At 43.5% G+C, this 19,643-nt stretch overlaps 1 protein-coding gene across 3 annotated transcripts in view; it reads left to right on the plus strand.

The window, feature by feature from the left end:
- DCAF7 (DDB1 and CUL4 associated factor 7) overlaps positions 1-19,643 on the plus strand; it is a 33,104-nt gene that overhangs the window by 8,362 nt on the left and 5,099 nt on the right. For 2 of the 3 annotated variants that reach the window (XM_021678496.2, XR_002479725.1), the window contains exons 2-6: positions 11,287-11,445; positions 12,195-12,306; positions 12,655-12,773; positions 15,790-15,999; positions 17,373-17,490. In XM_021678496.2, the coding sequence (XP_021534171.1) occupies positions 11,287-11,445; positions 12,195-12,306; positions 12,655-12,773; positions 15,790-15,999; positions 17,373-17,490 (718 nt within the window). The remainder of the gene's footprint in view (positions 1-11,286; positions 11,446-12,194; positions 12,307-12,654; positions 12,774-15,789; positions 16,000-17,372; positions 17,491-19,643) is intronic. The other variant, XR_002479726.1, reaches the window with a different exon arrangement.

Genomic DNA, 19,643 nt, shown 5'->3' on the forward strand with positions numbered 1-19,643 from the left:
AGAGGAGAAATTAGGCATACCACATTTGATGACAGCAGGTAATGGAGCAATGTCTACAAATGTGCAATTATTATAGATTGTGCCACTATAAATACCTGAGAATATGCTTAAGAATACAGAAGATTTATGTTGTAAAAATAATGCACTTTTTAAAAAGATAACTCAGTTTATAAAAATGGACCATGTATTAAGAAAACAAATTTTTTAAGTTAAGGGAAGTCAGTTGATTAGGAATAATTACTACATATCAAAACTTAAGGGTGGGTGAGAAAACTGAGGCCCAAATATGATAAATGACTTGCCCAAAGTGATATAGATGGTAAAGGCAGGGCCAGAATTGGAATATTGTTTGTCGCCAGAGCCTTAAAAATAAATATATACAAATGTCAAAAAAAATTATGAAGAAAAAGAATGTGTTGAAAAACAGAGGGAAACAATTGCCCTACCAGAATAGAATACATATATTGGAATTGGTATAGTTATAGCCAAAGAGATTGGTGGAACCACATAGAATGTTCCAAAGCAGATCTAAGTGTATATAGGAATGTAGTCTGTGGTAAGATAGAACCTTAATTCACTAGGAAAAAATAATAATAAATTGTATGGCATAATTGGCTGTCCATCTGGCAGAAGAATTTAGAGCCTGCAAATTCACTTTATATATGAAAATCAATTCTAGATAAAATATTTAAATGTTAAGTCCTACAAGCAATAATAGAAGAAAATTGACTAGGAAATTTGTACTGAGGCAGTGGGGGTGAGCAGAGGAGAAGGCAGTCTTAAAACCAATCATCGAATCCAAAGTCAAATAAGGAAAAGATTGACAGATTATACTACATACAAATAAAACTACATACAAATAAATACAAATAATGCTTTGGACAAAGTCAAAAGACAAATGATAGGCCAGGGGATATATTTTCAAAACATGACAGGTTAATTTACTTAGTGTGATAGAAAAATGGACAGAGTGGGACACCTGGGTGGCTCAGTTGGTTAAGTGTCTGCCTTTGGCTCAGGTCATGATCCCAGGGTCCTGGGATCAAGCCCCACATCAGGCTCTCTGCTTAAAGGGGAACCTGCTTCTCCTCCCTCTGCTTACTTGTGCGCTTACTCTCTTTCTCTCTGTCAAATAAATAAATAAAATCTTAAAAAAAAAAAAATGGACAAAGTATAAATATCCAGTTCATAGTAGTGAGTGTGAGTGCTCAATAAATGGAAAAGATGCTCAACCTCACAGGTAGTTAAGGAAAATGAGAATTGATCTTGTGATTTTTTTTTCCTTTCAAATTTATAAAAATTAAGTTGAGTGCTTCTAGTGTTGTTGATGGTATGAGGAAATGAACACTTACATATGCTGGTAGGAGTGTGAATTGCTACAGCCTATTTGGACAGTAAATCAGCATTTAAAATTGCACATACCTTGGTGTGCCTGGCTGGCTCAGTTGGTAGAGCATGTGACTCTTGATCTCAGGGTCATGAGTTCAAGTTCCACATTGGGCTTGGGCATAGAGCCTACTTAAAAAATAATTAATTAATTAATTAATTAAATAAAGCAAGTATTGCTGCATTAAAATAAAATGTACATACCCTCTAATACAGAAGTCTCATTCTTGGGATTGGCCTCCAGAAATAAAGATAGCAGTACATAAGCACATATGTACAAGGCCCATGTAAGTAGTGGCAAAAAAGGGAAACAGTATACATTATTAGGGGAGTTGCTGAGTCACATAATATGGTACATTTATTCTATATGCATCAATTAAAGAATGAGTTGGATCTATTTATTGACCTGAGGGATGTCCTTATTTTATTAAATTAATGAAAAGATTCATAGCATTGGATATAGTATTCCATTTTTCTAAAAGTTGAGGGAAAACCCTACACTTGTGTATATATATGAGCATAAAGAAGCAACATACACTAAATAACTGTAATATATTGGGGAGGGGTTGGGGAAGAAGTTAATCACTTTTTTTGTATACCTATACTTTGGTTTTATACAATGGTCATACATTTTATAATTCTTTTACAATCTATAAAAGTTCGTTTATTTATTTTTTTTTTAAAGATTTTATTTATTAACTTGACAGAGACACAGCGAGAGAGGGAACACAAGCAGGGTGACTGGGAGTGGGAGAAGCAGGCTTCCCGCTTAGCAGGGAGCCCGATGCGGGGCTCGATCCCAGGACCCTGGGATCATGACCTGAGGCGAAGACAGACGCTTAACGACTGAGCCACCCAGGCGCCCCTAAAAGTTCATTTAAAGAATAAAATAAACCCAATTGAAAGATTTTAAAAATAAAAAAGAAAGATCGTTTAGTTAGAACTTACAAGTTGTAAGACTTGTTCTCAAGTCTGAGCAAGAAAGTAATAGAAGATATAATGGTAAGGGGTTTAGGGTAGAATTTTGGTGTTTAAATTCTATCAGTCACCCCCTTTCCCCTTGGGAGCTTCTTATCAAGGAAGTTATATACTAGTAATAATAATAGCCAAAGGAGAAATCTAGCCCCACTCTACTAACGACTGAACAAGCACCTCCAATGTGATGCTACTCCCTGGTAAATTAAGCTGGAGAAATGCAGATTAGCCTTAAATCCTGAGTGAGACTTTCTGCTTTTCCACATCTAATTTATGGGCAGACCCAACCTGACCTCACCTATTCAGCTGAAGGTGAAGAGAAGCTGGAGCAAAGGATGGTCAGACCCATAATGAGTAGGCTGGTTTGCTTCTCCATGTAGGAGCAGGATGGGAAAGAGCGAGAGTGCAGTTGTGCCTGCCTAACAGAGCAGTCAGGCCCCTAATGAGACATGTCCATGTGCTTGGCTCAGGGCTTTGGTCAGTTTAGCAGTTGGAACTAGTTAACAGTGGGGATGCAAGTGCAGAGCTCTTCACCCTCAGTATTTCTTCCCATGGGGGACAGGGACAGAAACTCCCTTTCCTTTCCTTTTTTTTTTTAAGATTATTTATTTGAGAGAGGGAGAGCAAGAGAGAGCACAAGCAGGGGGAGTGGCAGACGGAAAGGGAGAAGCAGACTCCCCACTGAGCAGGGAAGGAGGGAGCCCGATGTAGGGCTTGATCCCAGGACCTGAGCAGAAGGCAGACGCTTAACTGACTGAACCACCCAGGTGCCCTAGAAATACCCTTTTCTGCGGGCATAGGTGGACATAAGGAGTAGGAGATGAGGTGTAAAGATTGAGAGTGCTACTAACAGTTTTTTAAGACTATGGTCAAAAGCCTAGTTAAAGCATAGTTTTAAGGCGAAACAAAGTGCCAAATTTCAGTAGAAAATCTGAATAATTAAATTCCTAAGGATTTTTTGAAGAATTGAAAATGTAGTCAAAGATCTACTCCCAAAAAGGCACCACCTCAGAGTTTTATGGGCAAATTTATCAAAGGCACAGTAACCATCTATGAGTTCCTATAAATCAGTAAGAAAAAGATAGACTCAACTCAGTAAAATAAACTGAAGCTTGGCTGTGGGATAGGATTACCTATATTTAAAAGGCAGCCTCAGGAGGCACCTGGGTGGCTCAGTCGGTTGGGTGTCCTACTCTTGATTTCAGTCAGGTTGTGGTCTCAGGGTCCTGAGATTGATCCCCGAGTGGGGCTCTGCGCAGCTTGGAATCTGCTTGAAATTCTCTCTCCCTCTCCCTCTGCCCCTCCCCCAGCAGGCACACACACTCTCTTTCTGTCTCCCAAATAAAGAAAGAAAATCTTTAAAAGGCAGCTTCATGATTGTGGGCAGGATACTTACTGTCTCTTTTATTCAGTATCTTAGAAAAGTGGCAAGAAGAATAGTACCTGGGTCATGAAGATGTTGAGAGGGTTAGAGGTAGTGATGTACAGCAGTAAGCCCGGTGCTTGTACTTGAACTAGCATAAGCACACACATAATTAACTTGTTACTGTTAATCAGAAGTAGAAATAATAAACAAATATGCTCAGCTTCAAGAGTAAAATGGTGAAATAGCATTTTTATCCATCAGATTAGCAAAAATGTAAAAGATTATTTTTTCTGTTTTGAAAGTTACGGAGAAATTGGCCCTCATACACTGTTCAAGAAAATGTAAATGGAAGCAGCCTTTCGAAGGCTGTTGGATCAAATCCATTAACTTTTTTTTAAGCTTCAAACAACATACATTATCTCGTAGTTTCTGTGGTACTAACATTTAAAATGTGATGCAACAATTGCACATCTAGCAATCTATTCAATAAAGCATTTGCACATGTGTACACAGTATTGTTTATAATAGCAAAACAATGGGTTATAACCACAGTAATTGTGAATGGTTAATAAATTATGGTGTGCTTAACATGGCCTGCTATAGAAGAATGAGGTAAACCTGAGAAGACCTTCCAAGATAAGTTGTTAAGAGCAAGTTGCAGAATACACTTTGTGGTCCAAGCCTCTCTATGTTTTTTAAAACACCCCACCACATACATATGCATATGCACAGAGGAGGGGTGCCTGGGTGGCTCAGTCGTTAAGCATCTGCCTTCGGCTCAGGTCATGATCCCCGGGTCCTGGGATCGAGCCCCGCATCGGGCTCCCTGCTCAGCGGAGAGCCTGCTTCTCCCTCTCCCTCTGCCTTCCTCTCTGCCTACTTATGCTCTCTCTCTGTCAAATAAATAAATAAAGTGTTAAAAAAAAGAATATAGATTCCTGGGCCCTACTTGACACTTGTTGAATCAGAATCTTGGGCTAGATAAAAAAAAAAAAAAAATGAAATCTTGCCATTTGCAACGACATGGATGGAACTAGAGGGTATTATGCTAAGTGAAATAAGTTGATCAGAGAAATATCTATCATATGATCTCACTGATGTGGAATTTGAGACACAAGACAGAGGATCATAGAGGAAGGGAGGGAAAAATGAAACAAGACGAAACCAGAGAGGGAGACAAACCATAAGAGACTCTTAGTCTCAGGAAACAAACTGAGGGTTGCTGTAGTGGAGCTGGGTGGGAGGGATGGGGTGGCTGGGTGATGGACATTGGGGAGGGTATGTGCTATGGTGAGCGCTGTGAATTGTGTAAGACTGATGAATCACAGACCTGTGCCCCTGAAACAAATAATACATTATATGTTTATTTAAATAAATAAAGAATCTTGGGCTAGAGCTGGGTGCCCCAGGAATGTGTAGAGCACTCCAGGTAAATTTGATGCCCAGATTTGGAGACCACTGCTGTCTACAGTACAAGCAGAAGTAAGACAGGGCCTGTTTTTAAGGCATTTGCTAAGTGAAATAGCAGAAGACAGTAATGTAAGTACTTTCATTTGGTAGTTAGGGGTTGGTCATCAAATGGATGGTACAGATCAGTACAGAAAGATCCCTGTACCAGGAAGACTACAGATGGTTTATGAAGGAGGTGAGGCATAGTAGTAATATTAAAAGCTCAACACTCTGAGTACGAGTATACATTAGCCTAAGCAATTTACATACAAAGGGTGTTTATATAGAGAGTGTTGCAAAGAACTCTGAGGTAGGTACTGTGAACGTCTTCACTTTACAGATTGGAAAACCAGTTTAGCAATGTTAAGTAACATGTCCAAGGTCCTACAGCTAGCAAGTGGTAAGTAAGGGGCCCTGGCTTCCTAATGCCACTGTGCTGTATTAAAATTGGGTGGGATTTAGGTTGTTGGAAAGGAGGTAGGAGGGTTTTACAAGCATAGAGGGCAGTGTAAGGAAAGGAACCTGAAAAAGATGAGAAGCAGTGACTAGATAAATAAGAGTGGAAGTAAGATAGGCTAGGGCCGGGTGGTGAAGAGCCTTGAATGTCTGGTTAAGAGAATCCTAAGTGGCAAATGCTCACAGGATCTGATACTTCTTTTTTTTTTTAAGATTTTATTTATTGGGGTGCCTGGGTGGCTCAGTCGTTAAGCATCTGCCTTCGGCTCAGGTCATGATCCCACGGTCCTGGGATCGAGCCCCACATCGGGCTCCCTGCTCAGCGGGAAGCCTGCTTCTCCCTCTCCCACTCCCCTGCTTGTGTTCCCTCTCTCGCTGTGTCTCTCTGTCAAATAAATAAAATCTTTAAAAAAAAAAAATTTTATTTATTTATTTGACAGAGACACAGCGAGAGAGGGAACACAAGCAGGGGGAGTGGGACAGGGAGTAGCAGGCTTCCCGCTGAGCAGGGAGCCCAGTGTGGGGCTCGATCCCAGGACCCTGGGACTATGACCTGAGCCGAAGGCAGACGCTTAACGACTGAGCCACCCAGGCGCCCCGGGATCTGATATTTCAGGGTTGGGGTGAAATCTCTGATGACTTGAAAGGTAGCTTTTAAAAGGGAGTGTAGTGTTTTCTCTAGTTTAACCTCACAGTGTTATCTGCGTGGTTAGGGAGATTCTGTCTCTTGCACTTGCTCCTGTATCCCCAGCACTTAGAACAGTGCCTGGCACCTAGTAGCTGCACATTACAATTCATTGAATAAGTACATGAATGAAATATCTGGCTCAAAATCTATATGAGAGGTTTATTCTTTGTTTTGCCCAATGAGCCCAAAAATTTAACCTCTCATCTGTTTGTTCCTCCCTCCCCCACCACAGTTGATGCCAGTTTTCCCTGTTCCATCTAGAATCTTCCTTCTTTATGTATTATTTTCTGCAAAGGTCCGCATTCTAAATTCTCAAAGAACTGTTCATTCGGTCAAAATCCCTCTTGTGATCATCTCTGGTTGTCCCTTGTCATTCTCACTGCCTGTCACCATAGGCCCTTAACCTTTTCCAGTTTTCCTGTGGGTCCCTGGGCTGAGCCCCCTGCCCGGCAGACAGTCCTGCCCAGCATTACCACGCCTCATACTCTTACTTCCAAGGCCTCAGAGTCCTCCTGCCCCTTCTCAGACACCTTCACAGGGGAAAGCCCACCTAGGTCCTCAGTTTGCTTTCGGGGCTCTGCAGCCTGCCGCAGGCACACCTTCCCAGCCCCATCTGCACTGCTTTCTCAGATGGTCTCTGAAACAGGTTTTCTTGCTGCCATTTAGTTTGGGTCATTTAGTTTGTCCCCTTAGTACATTGATTTGTTCCTTCTCTCCCATCTGCCTGGGGTGAAGTCCCTTTGTTCTTTGCCTCCCCAGAACCTTTCCACACACTTTTGAAGACTGCTCAAATCCAATCTCTACTTTTCCTCACTTGCCCCCTTTGAGTTATTGCTCTTTCTTCTAAACTATTACCAGTTATCTGTGTTATAAATAAGCAGCTTATCATGTATTACCTGTGGTATCACTTTTATTGCTGTCTTAGGGCAGTGTTACTTTTAGGAAAGTGGGTTTTTTCTCATTTTACATCTTCATACATCATCTCCCCTAACACATTATATTTTTTTATTTTTGAAAGCCTGTAGGTGTTCCATAAAAATGAATATTTAGATTTAGTCATCATCAGGTTTTTAAAAGTCAGACATGGATGGCAAGATTTATAAATATACATAGAAAAATCCTTAGGAATCTACCAAAAAAGCTACTAAAACTAATAACTAATTAACCAAAGATACAGGATTCAAGATTAAAGTGGCAGTAAGCAGTTGGAAATGGAATTTTTAAAACAATTTCATTTGTAATAGGATAAAAAATACTTAGGAATAAAGTTAACGAAAAAAATGCAAGACTGGTACATTGAAAACTTTAAAACACTGCTGAGAGAAATTAAAGCCTAAATGAGAAATATGCTGTTTATGGGCTGGACAACTCATTATTGTTAAGAAAGCAGTTTTTCCAAACTGATTTATAGATGTAACACAATCCCAAGCCAAGTCTTAGCAGGCTTTTTTAGAATTTAGCAAGCTGGGGACGCCTGGGTGGCTCAGTCGGTTAAGCGTCTGCCTTCGGCTCAGGTCATGATCCCAGGGTCCTGGGATCGAGTCCCGCATCAGGCTCCCTGCTCCGCGGGGAGCCTGCTTCTCCCTCTGCCTCTGTCTCTCTCTCTGTCTCTCATGAATAAATAAATAAAATCTTTAAAAAAAAAAAGAATTTAGCAAGCTGGTTCTAAAATTTACACAGAAAAGCAAATATATGGAATAGCTAAATCATTCTGAAAAAGAACAACAAAGTTGAAGAACTCACACCATCTGATTTCAGGACTTCACTGGAAAACTGCTATAATCAAGACAATGTAGTGCTGGTAAATGGATAGGCATATAGATCAATAGGACAGAATAGAGAGTCCAGAAATAGATGCACAAATACACAGTCAATTGATTTTCAACAAAGCAGCCAAAGTAATTCAAAGGAGAAAGGATAGTTTTTATCAAATGATGCTGGGACAGTCAGACATTCATATATTAAAAAAGCGAACCTTGGGTGCCTGGGTGGCTCAGTTGGTTAAGCGACTGCCTTCAGCTCAGGTCATGATCCTGGAGTCCCGGGATCGAGTCCCACATCGGGCTCCCTGCTCGGCGGGAAGTCTGCTTCTCCCTCTGACCCTCCCCCCCTCATGCTCTCTCTCTCTCTCTCTCTCTCTCAAATAAATAAAATCTTTAAAAAAAAAAAAGCGAACCTTGATTCATACTTCACATCATATAAAGCAATTAACTTGAAATGGATCATAGGCCTAAATGTAAAGCCTAAAACTATAAAACTTTTAGAAGAAAACATAGGAAAAATTTGTGGCCTGTGGGTGGGGCAAAGAATTCCTAGCAAGGACACAAAAACCATGAGTTAAAAAAAGAAACGATAAACTGACATCAAAATTTATTTCTGTTTTTTGGGGCACCTGGCTCTCTCAGTCTGTAGAGCATGTGTGACTCTAAATCTTGGGGTTGTGAATTCAAGACCTACATTGGGTGTAGAGATAAATAAATAAAACTTTTAAAAATAAAATAAAATCTCTGTTCTTCAAAAAACACCGAAAGAAAATGATAGAACAGCTGTAGACTATGAAAAGATAGTTGCAAAACACATAACTGGGGGCTTGTATCCAAAATATGCAAAGAACTCTCAAAACTCAATAAATAAAACAATCTGGTAAAGAATGAAGTGAAACGTGGGGCGCCTGGGTGGCTCAGTTGTTGAGCGTCTGCCTTCGGCTCAGGTTATGGTCCCAGGGTCCTGGGATCAAGCCCCGCATCGGGCTCCCTGCTCCTTGGGAAGCCTGCTTCTCCCTCTGCCTCTGTCTCTCATGAATAAATAAATAAAATCTTTAAAAAAAAAAAGAATTTAGCAAGCTGGTTCTAAAATTTACACAGAAAAGCAAATATATGGAATAGCTAAATCATTCTGAAAAAGAACAACAAAGTTGAAGAACTCACACCATCTGATTTCAGGACTTCACTGGAAAACTGCTATAATCAAGACAATGTAGTGCTGGTAAATGGATAGGCATATAGATCAATAGGACAGAATAGAGAGTCCAGAAATAGATGCACAAATACACAGTCAATTGATTTTCAACAAAGCAGCCAAAGTAATTCAAAGGAGAAAGGATAGTTTTTATCAAATGATGCTGGGACAGTCAGACATTCATATATTAAAAAAGCGAACCTTGGGTGCCTGGGTGCCTGCTCCCCCTGCTTGTGTTCCCTCTCTCACTGTGTCTCGCTCTGTCAAATAAAATCTTAAAAAAAAAAAAAAAAAGAATGAAGTGAAACTATTCTGTGTGATTCTGATCGTACAACACAAAGGGCGAACTCGAATGTAAACTGTAGACTTTGGGTGATGATGTGTCAATGTAGGCTCATCAGTTGAACAATTGTACCACTTTGGTGCAGGTGTTTTGTTAGCGGAGGTGGTGTACACACGTAGGGGCAGAAGGTATATGGGAACACTACTTTCTGCGCAATTTTTCTGAGTCTAAAAAACCAAGTCTTTTTTTTTTAAAAAAAGGACAAAATACCTGAACAGGCTTAGTGGAGAATAAATAGGGATAGCAAATAAGCACATGAAAAGATACACAGTATCATTAGTTAGTAGGGAAATGCAAATTAAAGTATTGCTATACACCTGTTAGAATGATTTTTTTTTTTTTAAGGTGGCAATACCAAGTGCTGACAGGGATGTGGAGGGTGTGGACCTTTTCTATATTGCTAGTGGGAATGCAGAAGGACACAGCCACTTTAGAGAACAGTTGGCCGTTTGTTTTTTAATCCAGTTAAACCTACATTTACAGCATGACCCAGCAGTTCTACTCTTAGTTGTCTACCCAAGAGAAATGAAAGCTTGTCCAAGAAAAACTTAGGCATAAATATTCGTAGCAATATTTATAATGGTCCCAAACTAGAAGTAACCCAAAAGTTCATCAGCTGGTAAATGGACATAAATTATAGTGTTTCCACATAATGCAATGTTTTCAGCAATGGAAGAGGAGACACTACTGATACACCCAGTAATGTGGATGAAGCTCAGGAGCATTGTGCTAAAAGTAGCCAGTCAAGACTCATAACCATATGATTCCATTTGTATGGTATTCCAGAAAAGCCAAAAGTACAGATCAGTGGTTGCTTGGGGCTAGGGGTAAGGGATTAACTGCACAGGAGCCCAAGAGAACTTTTTGGGATAATAGAAATGTTCTATATCGTAATTATCATGAGAGGTTTCCCAACTGTATACCTTTGCAAATGTATACATTCTAAATCACTGAACTGTACACTTAAAGTGAGTTTTATTGCATGCAACTGTACCTAAATTGTTCAAAAAAAAAAAAAAAAAGCAGGAAGATACTGGTATCTGAGCCTGAAGTTAGGCAACAGTAGAAGGAATTCTGTTTTTCTGCTGTGTGGTTGGTGCTTACCCACTTATTTTGGATCTTTACCAAAAATTCCCCATTCCATCTTCCATTTGGTAGAAGTTCATAAACAACTGTATACTGAGTGGCTTTTCTCATTGAGCCAGATGGAGTTTGACAGAAAAGAATGGAAGTTAATATTGGTCCAAATCAATTCTAAGAAAAAGTGACTGGAAACCAGGGAACTTTGCCATTGATGGCAGTCACTTTTTTTTGCCAGTTACAGTGGGTTTGGGTTCTTTTGGGGGGGAAGGGTGGAGGGAGGGGCAGAAGGAGAAGGAGAGAATCTTAAGCAGGCTCCAGGTCCAACGCAGAGCCTGATGCAGGGCTCGATCTCACAACCCTGACTGAGATCATGACCTGAGCCAAAATCCAGAGTTGGACACTTAACCAACTGAGCCACCCGGGTGCCCCGGTGGTTTGGTTTCTTGAATGCTCCTTTGACACATGTTTATGTGTAAGCTTGTTACTAGCCAATGTGTTGGGAGGTAGGGGGAAGGATCTGATGTATTTGATACTGCTCCAGAAAAACAAATGTTTACCTGGCTCAATTTGGTTGTGTTACAGGTTCAGCTTGTTGGTTTAGATGAAGAGAGTTCGGAGTTTATTTGCCGAAACACTTTTGACCATCCGTATCCCACTACAAAGCTCATGTGGATCCCCGACACAAAAGGCGTCTATCCAGACCTACTGGCGACAAGTGGTGACTATCTCCGTGTGTGGAGGGTAAGCAGGTGCTCAATTAGGAGCCAGACCAACGGGCTTTCTCTGTGTTGGCTGTTACTAAGCAGTGTGGAGTCACAGAACTGAATGGGGTTGGAGGCAGTGAGTGTCATTGTAGCCCAGGAGAAACAAATGGTAGTGGATCTGGAATGACCTCGTTTGACTCACCAGATTCCCTGGTAAATCTAGCCAAGATTCCTTGAAGTCCTGCTGTGGTCAGGCCACAGTCGGCTCTGGAACTTGGGAGGCTCGGTTAACCTGATGAAATGAAGAGAACCTTCTGGGGGTGGAGTGGGAGGTGGGGATGCTTGAGGCTTCTTACTCTGTATATGGCCGAGATATTTTTGAGTGAATTAAAAACAAAATACTGGGCCACTGATTCTAGTGAAGTATGTGAGTGGATTGTGGAGCCTCACCTCCTCTCTTAGCTGAGCCCAGCAGCAGCAGCATCTCTCCTAGCCTGGAGGTGTAGTGCCCAGCCAGGCAGGGTTCAGAGGTTCTGGGTCGGGCAAGGTGAGAAGATCTCTCCTCTAGGAAAATCTAGGGGTGAACATTTGGAAAAACAAAGCGGGGCAGAGGAGAAAGCTTGGAAAGAAGTAGCATTCAGGGAGTTCCTCTGGCTTTTATTACTCTGTGATAAAAATGGTTTTCCCCTATGTCTTCTGTTTAGGAATATATTGTCTAATCGGAGCTTTTAAAGGTTTTCTGTGAAGATAAGACTGGCTGATTTTTAAAAATTATTGTTCCTTCAGGTTGGTGAAACAGAAACCCGGCTGGAATGTTTGCTAAACAATAACAAGAACTCAGATTTCTGTGCTCCTCTAACCTCCTTTGACTGGAATGAGGTGGATCCTTATCTGTTAGGTAAGGGAGTGAGGGGGTGCGTATTCCAGTTTGAAGAAGCAAAGATACATTTCCTCAGATATAACACTGGGCCTGAGGTCCATGCATCAGCCTAAAATGGGCCAGAGGGAAAGAGGCTAAATATGGAATGTGGTTATTAATTCCTCATATGGAGCTGAGCTTCCCATGTGTATATATCTTGTCTCTCCAGTCAGCAGAGTCCAAGGTCCTGGGGTAGGGATTAAATACTTGACTCTTGTTGGCTAGCAAGTATCTATGGTATGTCACCTCCTGGGCTACACAGAGCAGTAGACACAAGGAGGGAAGCCTCACTCTTGTCAGCCACTGACATGCACTGGTTGTTTCCAGGTACCTCCAGCATTGATACGACTTGTACCATCTGGGGGCTGGAGACAGGGCAGGTGTTGGGGCGAGTGAATCTTGTGTCTGGTCATGTGAAGACCCAGCTGATCGCGCATGACAAGGAGGTAATGATGCTGTTCCTCTTTCTGCTTTCCTTAGCTGCGTTCTGTGCCTTCAGTTCGAGGTCAGACCATCCTTTCACTATTGTGCAGAGTATGTGAAAAATCATAATGCTGATGTCTTGTTGAAATTGAAAATAGTAGTGTGTCCCAATAGTGAGAAACAACACTGTTGTAAACTAACGTGGGTTTTTTTTTGGCCGACGTAAACAACTTAATCTACATGTATAGTTTTTGTGCCAGAGGTTGCTGTTTCGTAATAATGAACGCTCTTATTGGACCTGATGGAATTAAAAAATAATACTTATCTTGAAATATATTTACTTTTTGGAGGAGAGGGAAATGGGGGGAAACCAGGAAGAGGGAAAATTTCTTGGCAGACAAACTTAAATCATCATTTTTTTCTCTCAACTTGTTTTATGAAATTCTAGTATGTTCCTTAATACTTTTAATACAGTCTGGAATGGAACATGGTTTATTTTCATGGTGATGTTTCTCCTGTGTTTATTGGAAAAGCCGAGGGGAGCTATTTGTGATTGTGTTTTGATCAAAGCATTCTTCTGAGGAGAGCTTTTGGAAACCAGTCATAAATTTTTTCCTCCCAGAGCTGCTGCATGCCTCTTGTACTCTTGATTTCCTGTGGGTCGTGTTTCCTTTTCTTTTCTCCCTTACCCTGCTCAGGGAGGAGTATTAGTCCAGATATAAAGAATGCCTTGCCCTCAGGTCAGACACTTGAGGTTGTCCTCAGAATGGGAAGATGGTGACCAGGTTATCACTCTTAGTAAGGGGCTGGTCTTTGGCTTTCTGTGCTCCTCAGGGTAAGCTCTGTTACAAGACTGCCAGACTTGGCTGCTGCTAGGCTAAAGGGCAAAGGAAGAGTTTGTCCTACAGAGAGGACCAGTAAGGAACTTCTGGAAACCCTCTTGACATCAAGTGGAACAGGTTGCTACATTTTAGTTCTGTGACAACCTAGTTTGCTCTTCTCTGTCAGGGTCCAACCCAGAAGACTAGAACTACTATAAATATTTAAACTTGGGATTTAACCTAGGGCATTGCTCACAAAGACGATGGTGAATCTGGGAGGCCACACTGCCAACAGCGAGGTAAGGTGGAGAATAGGAGACACAGGAAGCTGTTACTGCCTGTAGGCCAGAGGGGCGAAGGGAGGAGACAGGGTTCCTGGAGCCCAGGGGCTGGGTGTCCCTGGCAAAAGCTAAAACCACGGAGGGGACACAGCCATTGCCAGAGACACTGAGGGAACAAAGAGAGGGGATGAGAAATACCTTAGCTTCTCCCTAGGGCAAGGGCCAGGGATGGATCTTAACCAGCACCCCGGCCTTGAAGAAACAGACCTGGGAGGTTGGCTCTCAGAGAAACAGCGACACCTCCTAGACCTTTGCTTTTCCTCAATCCACCTCTTTGTCAAAGTGGAGACTTGTTTGGAAGCTCTTTCTTGTTGCTGCCTGCCGCAGGGCTGGGTGTGGAGGAGGGGAGTGTCTATCCAGGAGTTGTCACCTTCCCGAGGTTTAGGAGGAAATGCTTAGGTGGAGAAAGAGGAAAGAGTTGAGAGAGCTTGACATGCTCGGCCGCATTGCCTGGGGCACTTGAGCGCTTAGCGGGGCAGCCGAGGTGTCCCTGTCCCTGGGATTCCTGGGAGCCAGCTCATGGGGAACACATCCTGTAAACATACCCTTGCCCTGACATGGGTGGACAGTGCTGGTCAGAGCCGTGATCTGTCAGGCCTCCTTGTGATGACCGGCTGGATTTGCTTTTGTACCACTCCTAATTCCTACCATAGACAGAGAAGTGTAATTTAGTAGTCAGCCAGAGAAAAAGGAATTTATGAGGTCGAATAGAAATAGATGCTTCTTTGGCAATGTCCCTTAGTAAGCAGAACCTCAAGAAGGCTGGAGTCGTGGTATTTAGTGAGAGATGCCACTCATGTCTCCCCAGAAGTCAGCTGTTAACTATCCTTGACCCCAGGAGATCCTTGGAATTGGTTTTTCAGTTTTTCTCTCTTTCCACTCTGGCTCTGGCTTTGTCCGTCTCTCTTTGTTGCTTTTTTTTTCTCTGAAGCTCTCTGTTGCTCTCTGCCCCTGTTTTCTCATAGGTATTAGTGGTGTGCAATGTTTGCAGCAAGTAATAAATGCAGAAAACAATGATTCAAAACCTAAATTGATTCACTTATGAATACAAACCAACTAGGAGAAGAAATAGAGCATGTCCTAGGACAGGAGAGTGATCCTGAACCTCTTTGTGAAGACAGGAACACCTGAGTGTCCCATGATTCAAAACTGCTCTTTTTTCTTGAAGGGGTGCCTGGGTGGCTCAGTCGGTTAAGCCGCTGCCTTCGGCTCAGGTCATGATCCCAGGGTCTTGGGATCGAGCCCCATGTCGGGCTCCCTGCTCAGTGGAGAGCATGCTTCTCCCTCCCCGTCTGCCTGCCTCTCTGCCTACTTGTACTCTCTCTCTATCTCTCTGTCAAATAAATTAAAAAAAAAAAAAAGAAAAGAAAATGAGTTTCAGGTCCAGGTTTCACAGCAGAACCTGCTTGGCTGCTGTTAAGTGGCCACAGGAGGGCTGCCTCCACCTCTCAAAGCAATGGCCTTAATGTGGGCATGGATCTATCTCTGATCACACACAAATGAAAGCCATCAAGGCCAGGGAAATAAATGTCTCAATTTTGTAGTGTGGCCGAGGACAGCCATTGGCTGACAGCACATAGAAAACTCCGCCCTGTGCTCTGTTGCTCAGCAGGGTTTATGCTCTTTGTCTTATCACGAGGGTTGGAGGAAACAGACTCAGAAAGCAAGAATGCAGGAAGAAACCAGCCAGTTTGTATAGCAGAAAGTCACCGAGGTTAGAGGTCTCAGGCGCCAGAACTCACAGATACCGTTTGGCTTTATTGACCTCCTTCTGTGTCATGATGGGGTTTAGGGGAACTAGGGATAGTAGGGTTCCCTGCTACAGGGAAAGAAGGTCCCGGATCTGAATCTGACTGAAGCTTCTTATTCACCCACAGGTCTATGATATTGCGTTTAGTCGGGCTGGGGGTGGCAGGGACATGTTTGCCTCCGTGGGCGCTGATGGCTCGGTGCGGATGTTTGACCTCCGTCATCTAGAACACAGCACCATCATTTATGAAGACCCACAGCATCACCCACTGCTTCGCCTCTGCTGGAACAAGCAGGACCCTAACTACCTGGCCACCATGGCCATGGATGGAATGGAGGTGAGTACCCTGCTTCGGGCTGCCATAGGCCTGGCCACCTAACTGTGACACCACTGAGGCTAGCTAGCAGAGTGGTTCTCGGCTGGTAGCAGTTTTCTCTCCAGTGGAGCTTTGGAAATGTCTGGGGACATTTTGGATTGCCCCAACTTGGCAGGCAGCAGTGCTACCGGTATCTCATGGGCAGATGCCAGGGGTCCTGCTAAACATCCTGCAATGCATGCAAGAGCGCCCCCTGACCCCAAGAATGATCCGACCCAAAATGTCAGTAGCGCTAGGATTGAGAAAGCCTGATCTAAAACAAGGACTGTGTGCTAAGAACTTTTAATACTGGAGCATTGGAGTTGGAGCCAAGAAAAGCAGTGTCTAAAAAGCAAACCAAATCATATGTGCTTATGGTGCTGAGTAAAGAAACAGGCAGTTTTCCTCTTCTGTGGTCTGGACAGATTCTCCCAGTTTTAGCAAACAGACACGGAAATGACAACTCTTCATAGCCCGTTACTTAATAAAAGCAGTAAAGTGTGCGTCGAGATGATGCAGTGATTAACTTTTGGGGAAGCCAGTACCTCAGACTTCTTACATTTCAAATTCTGCTTTGGGGGTTGTGGGGAGAGGCCTCTCATTCTGTTCAGCTGAGCATGCATGGAATTCTTAGCACATGCACCGAATAGGACTTGGTGGATTATCCAAACTCATTTACCTACTCCGCTTCTTCCCTTCCTTACCAGTCTAAAGGCCCTACATTGGGGCGCCTGGGTGGCTCAGTCGTTAAGCGTCTGCCTTCAGCTCAGGTCGTGGTCCCAGGGTCCTGGGATTGAGCCCCGCATCGGGCTCCCTGCTCAGCCGAAGCCTGCTTCTCCCTCCCCGACTCCCCCTGCTTGTGTTCCTGCTCTTGCTATCTCTCTCTGTCAGATAAGTAAAATCTTAAAAAAAAAAAAAAGTCTTGGGGCGCCTGGGTGGCTCAGTCATTAAGCGTCTGCCTTCGGCTCAGGTCATGGTCCCAGGGTCCTGGGATCGAGCCCCGCATCGGGCTCCCTGCTCCGCGGGAAGCCTGCTTCTCCCTCTCCCACTCCCCCTGCTTGTGTTCCCTCCCTCGCTGTGTCTCTCTCTGTCAAATAAATAAATAAAGTCTTTAAAAATAAAAAAAATAAAGGCCCTACATTGCTTAAGATAGAGACTATAAACTGCCTGTGTCTTTGTTTTGTTTTTCCTCAGTCCTGTAGCTGCTTTTGGGCCCAAGACCCTCTGCCTCTAATGGTCTTTAAATCCACAAACCAAGACGTTATGCTTTAGAATTATTTTTTCTTTTGTGGTGTCTTGTTTGTTTTCCCGTTACACCCTGAAGTACCTGCGCCGTTTACTTGTTATTTCTGCAGGTAGTGATTCTGGATGTCCGAGTTCCCTGTACACCTGTCGCCAGGTTGAACAACCACCGAGCGTGTGTCAATGGCATTGCTTGGGCCCCACACTCATCCTGCCACATCTGTACCGCAGGTAATCGTGGTGGCCGGGCGTGGGGAGGAGCCATGGGGGGCGCGAGGGGAGGAGATCTTCCTCTTGTCTCCTTAGAACTGTAATCCTTGCTATTTCCTAAGGGTGGCTTGGGAGACTGAGCAAAGTAACTCAATTGAGAGCCTCCCTCCACTTGTGAAATTGAAGTAGTCCACATTTCCAGACGATCTCGTATCCTCAGTGATAGCAGAGCTCCTGCCGTGTACTATTTACATCATGTATCAGTTACAGGCTGTGCCTCCCTGAAATCTAGGTTGGCCCAGAGGACTCAGATCCAGGACTGTGGAGAAGGGGGGCAATCTCTCTTAGATGGAACAGAATGTTTGGGAATGGCCACAGTTGACACTCCCTGGGGAGACAGAACGACTTTGCAGTAGGCTCTGGAGGTGTTGAAGGCCCCGCGTGGCTTGATCACTGGTGTGTGACTTGTAGTCCCCACCTCACCATTTGCCAGACCGAAAAGAGTACCCCTGAAAAATAGGCTGGCTGTCAGTGTGCTTTTATTCTAGGAATAATATAAGCCTGTTATTAAAAATTAAAATAATACTGAGGTATATAAAATAGGAAGGTGAAAGTCATCTTTTCTCCTTCCTGTCCTATGTCCACCTCAGTCCCACTCTCCATAGGTGGCCTCTGACAACAGTCATTGTGTCTCCTTCGACACCTTTTTATGTGGGTACATGCCTACATATACCCCCCCAGTACGAATGTCTGCCCCTTTATTTTACACAGACGGGATTCCACTCTCACCCCATAATGTTCTGCTTCTTATCTTTTTCATCGGTGCCTCAGGTTTCTCTCTAACGTTCTTTTTCCTCTCCTCACTAATCCGTAGCATCCTCATTTCCTTGTTCATTATGAAGCCAGAGGAGCAGAGTAGTTTGGTGGTTTTGTGCTATTTCAGTATTCATTTGAAAGGCGTGAAACTTTTCCTGTTTCTGGCCTTCTGCTCATGCCTGTATGTCACTGAGGAGCAGTTAGGGGCCTTCTGCCTTCCTCTGCACCTCAGGTTGTGGTCTGACTCTTTCATGATTGCCTTCTTTTTTCCCCAGGGGAGTGGATAGGGAAGGGGGGGGAGAAGGAAGAAAGAACGGTGTCCCTTGTTCATGGAGAACGGTACCAGCGCCCCCCAGTAGAAGCCCATCTTCCGCTCCTAGTGGCTGCCTTTGTGCGGCTCACTGCTGGGCACACAGTACCTGTCCCGAGTCCCTTCAGTTGAAGGAGCTGTGGCTGAAGAATGTGCTTGGTTGAGAGTGGCACTGAGGACAAAGAACTTAGTGCTCTAGATGTGCTGAGTGTTGCACACAGCTCCCCAGAGCCCCTGACAGAGGTGGTCCCTGGGAAGGGCATTTTGCACCTCGCCTGGGTTATATGGCCGTGGCACGAGGCTGGTGTTGCCCACACGAGCCTGCCTGGCATGTTAGGCTCCTCAAATCTCCTGTGTGTCAGAGATAGGTTTTCACATCAGGATAGGCTGATGGGATCAGGGGGACACTGTGGTATTGAAGGTCATTGCCTTTTTATTTTTCTTCCCTTAAATTAAGAACTTATTGTTTTGATTATAAAAGTAAATGACCACATTACAGATCACTTACCAACTAGAGAAAAGCAAATATAACTCATAACTTTGCCATTCTCATAGTACCGCTGTTCTCATTTTGATATATTTTCTTCCGGTCCTTTTTCATGTGCTTATGTATTTTTTTTAAGGTGATTGCCTTCTTTCTGGTATTTTCCAGGGCAAAGAAGGTAGCTTTTCTAGGGAAGATTGTTTTTAATAGCACATGTCCACTCAGCACTTCATCTCATCTGTGTAACACCGCATTGAAGTATAAAAGTTCATGAAATAGGGTAAAATCCCATTAAGTTGAATCATCAGAAAGGGATCTTTAAGTGCTCAAGTACTTTAAGTGGCTGCAAATGACATGTTTGGGGATCATTTTTGTATCCCGTGGTCCTTTCCTGATGCCTGCCCCGGGTAAGAGGTGCCCGTCTAGGTCCCGTTCCACCATCCTAGCTCTGCCGCAGTGACCGGGGCCCTGGGGCACATCAGAGGCCTTGCTCTGAGTGCTGGCTCTGCCGTTCACGGGTTGCATAGCTCTGGGGCTCGGGGCAAGGGCCTGAACATTTCTGAG

Source organism: Neomonachus schauinslandi, chromosome 15 (genome assembly GCF_002201575.2).
Source record: "Neomonachus schauinslandi chromosome 15, ASM220157v2, whole genome shotgun sequence".
In the NCBI taxonomy this organism is placed as follows: Eukaryota; Metazoa; Chordata; class Mammalia; order Carnivora; family Phocidae; genus Neomonachus; species Neomonachus schauinslandi.